Source organism: Gavialis gangeticus, unplaced genomic scaffold (genome assembly GCF_001723915.1).
Source record: "Gavialis gangeticus isolate Ggan-Ray unplaced genomic scaffold, GavGan_comp1, whole genome shotgun sequence".
Classification (NCBI taxonomy): Eukaryota; Metazoa; Chordata; order Crocodylia; family Gavialidae; genus Gavialis; species Gavialis gangeticus.
In genome coordinates, this window is record NW_017729032.1 from 61,341,506 (window position 1) to 61,350,757 (window position 9,252).

Below are 9,252 nucleotides of genomic sequence, written 5' to 3' on the forward strand. Positions count from 1 at the left end.
GGATGTTTTGAATAGGGATGAACCTGCCTCAGGCAGGGGGTTAATTTAAATTACTTTGGAGGTCCATTCCAGCCTACTTCTCTATGATTCTAACTGAGATGAGCAGATTCCTTGCTAGTTTAGATGAAACAGGGACAGAGGCGAAGACAACAGACAGTGAGATACAGCAACAAGGAAAGCAGCTCGGGGGTATCTCAGTCTGATTATATTTAGTTCGGGGAAGATTTCAAAGGTACGTAGCTGGATATGCAACCAATTTGTAAGTTACATCATTTTAGCAATGCATGTATTTATAAATACAAGCCACACACATGTAGAGGTGAAATTTATTTGGAAAATAGAAAGGTTTATAATCTAAAAATACTCAGATAGATCAAGAATGGAGGTAAGTAATTTAACAGGAACACATCTTGAAGAAATTTCCAATAGTAGAAATAATCCACTTAACACGTAGATACCCATGCACTTGACATGTTGCAAACAACTCTACAGCAATGTTAAAGAGTGTGCCTAAATGAAAGGAGTATACTGTTAAGGCTGAAACTCAATCCTTTCTTCTCATTCTGTATTTTATACTGTTGAAGACTGTATACAGAATGGGTGATTATTTTGTTACATGTTGGAATAATTAGGTACAATTAAGTGCTCAAAAATGGCCCAAACCAAATACTGTAGTAAGTTTTACACCATTAGGAAAGTACTTCCTTACACAAGGTAAAGAGAAGGTTCCCAGTTGTGTCTGCATATGCTTGGACACAGTGAAAGGGGCTCAGACCTGAACAAGTGGGAAATGCATAGACGGTGGGGTAGAGGAAGGACAACCTGATGCACGAAGTGGTTATGTGAGCAGCTCTGAACCAACTTGTTCAGTTAAAAGAATCACAGCGTACAAAAAGATCAGTAAGGTAGCAAATACCTGTGCACCCTTGTTAATTTGGAGGCTCTGAGAAACTGGCATGTTCTCCCATCTCCGTTGTGTAATTTCTTCTGATAAGCGCCTATAGAACTGCACATCAAAAAAAATTAGAATAAGGTCACCCTATGCCATTTAGACCATGTATTATTAACATTTCATTGATCAGAGAAACAAATTTCCCCAAAAATCAAACACTATAGTGCTTGCATATTCATACTGCACTTTGTATTCATTTTGCAGATCAAACAAACCTATGCATTATAAAAAAAGTTGCAATAGTTACCAGGTAAGCTTGCCTGACTATTATTTCCATCTACAAGTGTCTTGAGATTTATAATTCTTCAAGACATAACAAGATTGCAATTTCTCAGGTTCCTTCTCAGATTATAAGTATATTTTTAAAGAAGAAACTTGAACAATTATTGATACAACTGCCACGAGATTATCAATTATATGCAATTCGTATAACAAAGCCTAAATTCCATTAATTTATTTTGGATTAATACTAGTTGGTAGTGATAGACTTACTGACAATGATCTTCTGGACACTTAAGATGGATTCAATTCTATCACCATCATTTTTCAATATGCATGAAACCTCTCAGGTTTTTATAAAACAGCATGATCAGCAGACCAACTCAGAGACCCGTAAGGGATAATACAGCTGTCACTCTCCATATTGCCACATTCCCGTTGTATGGAGTCTTGTTGCAGATGCAGTTTAGTAGAGGTAGCTTGAGTGGTGGCAGTAATAACCCCCATGACTCCCTGAGCTGACATAGCAGCTCAGGCAGCTGTGGGGGTTAATACTGCTGCTGCTCACCCCACTGCCAGTGGTGAGTCCAGCTCCAACCCACAAGGAGCCCCACAGTCTGGATCCAGTCCAGTGAGCCAAACAAGTTTGAGGCCCCTAATCTGTAACAGTGGTGACCACGTTGCCTGCAAGACCATATACTGCTGCTCATGGTACTGGAAATGTTGCTTTCTACACATACAGGTTTCTTCAGGTTGACAAGGAAAGCAATGTATAAGATTGCTTGTAGTGACCTACTTGCTCAGTACTGTTGACCATGAGCCAATAAGGCTGGGGACTACTCCTGTTCAGTGTGTCAGAATCTCTTAGTAAGCATCTATATTGCAGAATTCTCTCTTTCCCTACGTACTCTGGAGTTAAGCTGTGGCATTGTTTTAGTTTCCCTTTTAACTTTGTGTGTGAGGGACATATGCTAATTTTTGCATTTGTGAGGACGTTTTCCCACCGAAGCACAGTTTACCTAGGATACATTGCTCAAGTAAGAATTATGGGCTTAAATTAGGTTTCCTTGGAGTGCTTTGGACTATCAACCATATTACTTACTCAACATGTATATAGGATACATTTAATTTTTTTCTAGATCTGAAACAATAAAAAGGAAATTGCTTAGAGGTTAAATGGCTGCTTAAAAAGAGGTTGCTTGCTCTTATGTTTCCTATTTATAAAATAGGAAAACACAAAAATCACTGACCAAAAGCTTCATTTATTTTGTTAAATAGTCCAAAGATATCTTAAAACAACCAAGATATTTTCTAAACTACTGTAATATCTAATCAGAAATCTAAAATGAGACCTAAGATACTTTAAAATAATAACATGAATGTTACTGTGAATTATATTTTCCAATGTTTGGGACAGCATTTCTACAGTATTCATGCGTCTATCAAAACCTGATAATAAGCCTTATTCATAACACAGGATGACAAAGTGAAAAAGCTCACAGCCCAAAAACAAATACTGGAATATGAATAGTATCAACAGTACAGGGTGAGCTGAAATATATGTCTCCCTTCTCACTTATTTGAGTGCTCTGTATGTAAATTTACCTCAATCTGACCATGTTCTTTGAAGGAAAGTTTGATGTAGGAATATATGCTGCTCTGGAATGGACCAGGATCTTTGTTTGAAGAAGTTGGGTGCAGATGAACCACAATTTTGGCACTAAAGAAAGATATAGGGAGAAAAATGGGAGGAAGCAAAGGTTTTCTCTTGTATTTATAAAAGAATATTTCTTAAATATGCAAGTCAGATTTAAGAATTTAACCTAGTTCTGGATTAACTACCCCATCAAAAATTTAGACTTTAATAGTATTTTATTAATAGACTGATAAGAACAAAATACTTTATAACTTTACCTTTAAAAAGGTAACACTAGCCCCTAAAATATGAAAGGCTTCACTAATGCTAAAACATACATGCATATCAACTTTTAGAAAGGAAATGTGACTTAGATTTTACGAGTTATAAGAACAAGAACTTCTGAAAACGAATACAAGCTGCACGCTGTCAGGTGGTGCATTTGATCAAGGTGTTGACCTGCAACCTAAGTCCCAAAGGCTTTGTAGTGACTCCTAACAGCTGCCAAAACACATTAACTTTGTCATGTGAAAACACAAAGGTTTCAATGTCATGTTTAACCTTTCTCACCTGTGTATGTCATTGAAAAACACTATGTGAATCCATCCAAAACCAACACTCTAAGTGAACATGCATGGAAATAACATAGTATGGTATGATACTGAACAGCAAAACAACTCTTGAAACAACGTTGTTTTTGCAAATATAACAGCTGAATCTCATTTGATTATATTAAATCTATTATTCCTGTCCTGTTTTACAAACACATACTTTTCCATGTTAGATCTCCCAAAGCTGCTTTATGCTTGTAACAATTGGTATATAGTCTCCCAAGGGGCTGAAGCTACACAAATCTGAAATTCAGGCCACAGATGGAAGCAGAGGTAGATCAGACATACTTCTTTATAAAAGCTCTCTCTTCTCATGGTAATGTCTGTATTGTTTCATAATACTCTAATTACCTTCAAAGTGAGACAGCTTTCACGAGCCTCCTGTAAGGCCTCAGTTAATGGTTTCCCCAAGCAGTTAGCTGGTATTGGGGTAAGCTACATCAGTTGCCATCTAAGCATGGTTCTTACCCCCAACCAGTTTTAAACACTAAAGCTGCAAATAGAGGTTGCCTTTCTGCCACCATAAACATTTTTATGGAGGCAAATAGATGTTGATGCCCCTGGTCATGCCACAAAAGCCCAAAGTTGTGGCTATGACAATGTAGCTTGTGCTACCTTTTTAAAGAGGACATATGTTTGCTTGTGGCATGAAAGTCCAGGCAGCCTGGGGCTTCATTTATTCCTTGGGCTTCAGGGGCCTAATTGCATAACAGCCTTGGATGCCTCGTTTCACCCTGTGGCACATGTCCTAGAGGCTTTTCTCTGTGTGTTTGCAGACATGCACCCTAGGAATCTCCTGCAGGATCAGGCCCATCCACTCCTGCAGACACACCCCAGAAATTCCCTTGCAGACATGGAACAGAAAACTCAGTGGGTTCTCCCCCTTGCAGATGTCAGGCACAGCAGCACGAAATGCCCTGTAGGGGATTCCCAGCATGCACTAGTTTTATGCTACCACACTCCAGATTAGGGTACAATCTGCAAGCGCAGAGGGTAGGACTTATGGGAACCCCTCACTCCACATGTACAGATATGTGCTAAGGATGTAAATATTGTTGAAAAAATATCTGTTTAACCTCTTCTACACATTGGTTAAATGGTTAACCAGTAACACATACCTCATCCTGGCTGGGGGGTGCAGAGCCCCAGGCTGGCACCTGCCCTGTCCCACCCGACTGGGTGGGGACATGGCTGCTGCTGGGAGTTGCTCCCTGGTGCCTTTGACAGGGCAGGGAGCCCATGTGAAGCTGCAGATAGAAGCAGCAGGCAGGTGGCAAGGTGCTTTCCCAGGCCACTTTTGCCACTGGCGCACCGGAAGGGAAGGAGCAGGCAGTTTGGGTTAGGGACAAGTTTAAAATTTAAGTAGCCTGCCTTGTTATCTCCCTCCAGCCAGCTTCTCGGCACCACCTGTGAACAAGCAACTAATTGCTTAAATGACAAGTCACTGTGCTGGCTGTTTTCCTCTAACCTCATAGGCTATAGGTACTAGTCTCCCCTCAACCCATACTCATGTCTTCTCCCTCTCCTCACTCCTTCCTTCCTCCCTCCCTCTTGCTTGTCTTGCTGCCTTTCTATTCCTGAGGCACCATGCTGCTTCCCTTGACTGCCAAGCAGCGCTCCATGCAAAACGTTAACTGCTAATGCTGGTATAAATATATTTATTATTTAAACATTTTAACCTTTCACATCCCTCATGTGCGCCCTGGATTCTCTTAGCTGCCACGTGCTGCTGTGTACTGCCATTCCCCAAGTCACGGTGCATCACCCAGGGCCACTGTCCTGTGGGGTTAGGCCCCTGCAGGCCCAGAAGTGGAAGGGTCCCTACTCTGCAGGACAACGGCCCTGGGTGATGCCACAAAGTGGATCAGCTGTACCAGGACACTTCACTTCGTAAACATCAGCTCATAGCCTAAGGCTAGTGTTCAAATTAACATTTGAGATCATTACAGTGGCGTGTCTGATAAATCAAACACATACAAATGCTCGTTACAAAATGCCAGGCTGAAACACACATGTATTGACTGCAGTGCTTACACAGCCACTGACTTTGATTTGTTACACACACACAACTTTTCATAATGATTCCCCTGTCCACTTGACCCGTGCATCTTAAAAAGTGAATGGATAATCATATCCACTTTTGAATCAGGACATCTAGGTTAGATTCTTGCCTCTATCACAGACTTCTTGTGTTATCTTAGACACGTATGTTATATGATTTGCCTAAGACTCCTTCCTAATTATGAGAAAACATATATGACATCTTACCTTTTTCCTATTCCAGCTGCCTGCTCTTCAATGAAGACAATTTGAGAAAGAGGAATAGCAATGCAGTATTCCTAAAATAATCAACACAATATAACAAACAGAAATTACACCTACGTTTTGGAGAAGCTTCAAACAATGTATTTTTTTCTTTCAATTAACTAACAAAGTGTTAGCACTGATCTTTTTGGGGCAGGTTTTGCCATAAGCCAGTTCATATATACAATTATGGTTACAATAGAAAATTAACTTCTGAAGGGACGTTATACAGAAAATGAAAATGAAGTTGCATGAGTTAAACAAGCAGGCAAAGACAGAACAATATTCTTAACTTAGCCACTTGGGGCTAAATTGAAAAAAGGTCTCCCATTTTAAGCACTTAAATCTGAAGTTTGGGTCCTCAACACTGTCACTTAGCTCCAAGTTACTGCTGGAGATGCCTAGAAGTCTATAGGTACCTAAGCTTTTGACTGTGAAGGGCCTTAGGTCTGTTACTGAGCTTAAAAGAAACATCTTGATGGTCCTATGCAGTTTGACACTTATGTCTACAAAGGGGATTTAGGCACCTTTATGCCTACTGAAAGGAATGGTTTAGGTGCCTAATTCCCTTTCAAATTCTATCCATAGCTAATGTTTAAGCCCCGTGAGGACTGACAAATTAGATATTCCATTGTCTAGCTCCCCTTCAGGGCCCAATTACTAGGAATTCTCTATGCAGACTAATTGACAAATAGGGCCTAATTCTATTTAGATTAGGTCTTATACAAAACACACCCAATGAAGGAGGTGGTAGCGCCATTAGCAGTGTCCCCCATTGTACAAGCATTTGTGGATTAGAGCAAGTCTAGCCAACCTGTGGCACATGTGCCACAAATGGTGTCACCAGCCTCTGTGTGACATGCATCAGACTGGGGAGGAGACAGGCATCATAGCAGCTGATAGGGCAGGGAGCAGAAAGAGCAGATCAAATGAGGTGGGGAAAATCAGAGTGGCACACGGAAAGTAGGTGCAGCTAATTTGTGGCACACCTGCCAGAAAGGTGGGTTAGAGCACTTAGTTACAATGTGGAAGCTTCCCTCCTTTGCTGGAGGGTATTTAAACATATTTTCCCACAATCCTTCCTGGAACTAGAGCACAGGTGAGCGATTGTTTGGGCTGAAGGGCTGCTTAACAAATTGCAGTGAGCTGTTGAGGGCTGGGGAGGGAAGATGCCAATTGATCTCATCTGGCCTGCCAGCTGCCACTGAAAGGCTGAGGAAGGAAGGCTGCGCCACATGCCACTCCATTCTGCTGCAGCCACAGCTGAGCTAGGTGGTGCAGCACAGACTCCTCTGCCTCCACCCCGACCCGCCATTCATCCTTCCTCAACCTGGCTTCCTGTTGGCACAGTGCAGTCCTGGCACAGAAGGTACCAACAGCCAAGCCAGCATGGGACAGGGCACAATGCAGCATGCTGAGCAGCTGTCCTGCCTGCCCACCATGAGGAGCCATTGCTACTGTGCCACACCAAGAAAGTTGGTGGAAACCACATTTGATCTAAATATGCATCATAGCAAAGGATACACAAAAAAGATAGGAGAGTGCCTGACATCACCATAGGTGTGGGCAACTTTTATAGAGCAGAATCTGACCTCTGAATGACTGTGTCCCTATGTCACACCAGTATTTGTGTTTTCTCTTCACATGCTCCTTGACCAGCTTCCCTCCCCTTAGCTGTTTAAACCACTGTTTTTGATAGCTAGTCCCAGTCTGTGCTGTCTGTGTGGGTGGCTGAGGAGGCAGTGGTTCAGGTGTCTGTCGATGCCTCGTGCAGTGTCAGGGTCGGCTGTGCTGTTCTGTTAGGAGGCCAGACACTGGTTTCATATGGGCACTGGATTTGTACCGGATGACTGGGATAGGGGTAATGCTGCCTCAGGCTGGAGGCTAAACTAGATGACCCCAGCAGGCCTCTTCCAGCCCAGCTGGTCCACGGTTCCTGAACAGACGAGGCTGCTTGTAATATCCGAACAGTCTCCGACAGGTCGGCAGGCCCCGCTTTGATTTTTCGTCCCTGGCGGATCCATGGGGGTCCCCTCCATGCTGTCCCTGCAGACACGCCAGGGAACCTGAGGCAGGTGGTGGCGGGCAAATTACTTACGTGGTTCTTCTGATCCCGCCAGAGCAGACGGTGGGTGCTCAGCAGCAGCGCCCCGGCCTCCAGCTTCACCTAGACCGCAACATCGGGGGAAGGTTAATGGCACGTGCCCCGAGCCGAGGGCCGGGCTTAGGGGGAGATCCCAGCACGGCCCGGGGCAGGGCCCGCGGGCCGAGTAGGAAGCCCCTGCCCCTGCCCTTACCCTCACCTTCTCGTCGCCGTCGTAGAGGCGCACGCCGCGCTGCTGGAGGACCAGGCTCTCGCCGATCTCCAGCAGCCCGCTGCTCCACACGAACCGATCCATGGCACCCCCTCCCCTCAGTCCGCCGCCATCTTAGACCCCACCCCCTCGCACCCAGCGAGGCAGCTGCAGCCGGCCTTCTTCTCTCAACCCCGCCTCCCTACGGGTGGCTCCCTCATTGGCCAGTTCAAGTCCGCGGCCGGGCCAATCGGGGAGGCGGCGGCGCGGGCGTGATTCGAACGGCAGAGTTGCCCGCTCCCCGCATAAAGCGCGCGGCCATGACCGCGCGGGTGTCGCAGAAGTTGCTCCCGCTCCCTGCCAGCCGCCGCCACCAGCCAGGGTACCGAGGTAACAGCTGCCCGACCCTCTCTCGTCCCCGTGTCCCTGGTTCTGAAGGGAGTCCCTGTCTACGCTGTGTGGACAATGCTAAGCGTGGGCATAGGACCCCAACGTTAGGTATCATCTTGGAAAAATAGCCGGGTGGGGGTGGGGACAACAAACAAGCCCTCAAAACTTCGGAGTCCCTTCATCATTGCCTTTTAAATCAAGCTTTCAATAGCGAGCCAATACATCCCTTCAAACCAAGGTGATTTTGTTCATTTAGAATGAGTAGTATTTTAGCCAGTTCTGCAAAATCTTAAGCATGTCTAACTTCTATCCTGGGGAAGATCTTAGAAAAGTTTATTAAAGAGGCCATCCTTAATGGACTGGCCGACACCAGCAGCCTGAGGGATAGCGAGCACGGGGTTTGTTGTGGATAGATCTTGTTTGACCGAACTCATTTCCTTCTATGACCAGGTGACCTATCACCTGGACAAGGGAGAAGAGATTGATGTCATATATCTTGACTTAAAAAAAGCCTTCGATCTGGTATCCCATGATCACCTCTTGGCGAAACTGGCCAATTGTGGCTTTGGGTCCACCACGATATGCTGGCTGGGAAATTGGCTCTGTGGTTAGACCCAGAGGGTAGTAATTGATGGCAGTTAATCATCATGGTGTCCTGTGACCAGTGGGGTTCCCCAAGGCTCTGTCTTTGGACCCATATTGTTCAACCTCTCCACTAATGTGGACGTTGGTATCAGAAGCGGACTGGCCAAGTTCACCGATGACACCAAACTTTGGGGCAAAGCATCCACACCAGAAGACAGGCGGGTGATTCAGGCTGACCTGGACAGGCTCAGCAAATGGGCG

General features: G+C 44.7%; 2 protein-coding genes across 4 annotated transcripts in view; one reads left to right on the plus strand and one right to left on the minus strand.

The window, feature by feature from the left end:
* Positions 1 to 8,169, minus strand: part of VPS36 (vacuolar protein sorting 36 homolog) — a 30,953-nt gene extending 22,784 nt beyond the window's left edge. Inside the window, exons 1-5 of one of the 2 annotated variants that reach the window (XM_019525023.1) lie at positions 8,026 to 8,169; positions 7,821 to 7,889; positions 5,687 to 5,757; positions 2,777 to 2,891; positions 917 to 1,006 (exon numbers count right to left, since the gene is read on the minus strand). In XM_019525023.1, the coding sequence (XP_019380568.1) occupies positions 917 to 1,006; positions 2,777 to 2,891; positions 5,687 to 5,757; positions 7,821 to 7,889; positions 8,026 to 8,121 (441 nt within the window). In that variant the 5' untranslated portion in view covers positions 8,122 to 8,169. Of the gene's footprint in view, positions 1 to 916; positions 1,007 to 2,776; positions 2,892 to 3,181; positions 3,308 to 5,686; positions 5,758 to 7,820; positions 7,890 to 8,025 lie in introns of those variants that run through there. The other variant, XM_019525024.1, reaches the window with a different exon arrangement.
* A 139-nt stretch (positions 8,170 to 8,308) lies between these two features.
* Positions 8,309 to 9,252, plus strand: part of CKAP2 (cytoskeleton associated protein 2) — a 30,187-nt gene continuing 29,243 nt past the window's right edge. For both annotated transcript variants that reach the window (XM_019525290.1, XM_019525291.1), the window contains exon 1: positions 8,309 to 8,406. In XM_019525290.1, the coding sequence (XP_019380835.1) occupies positions 8,337 to 8,406 (70 nt within the window). In that variant the 5' untranslated portion in view covers positions 8,309 to 8,336. The remainder of the gene's footprint in view (positions 8,407 to 9,252) is intronic.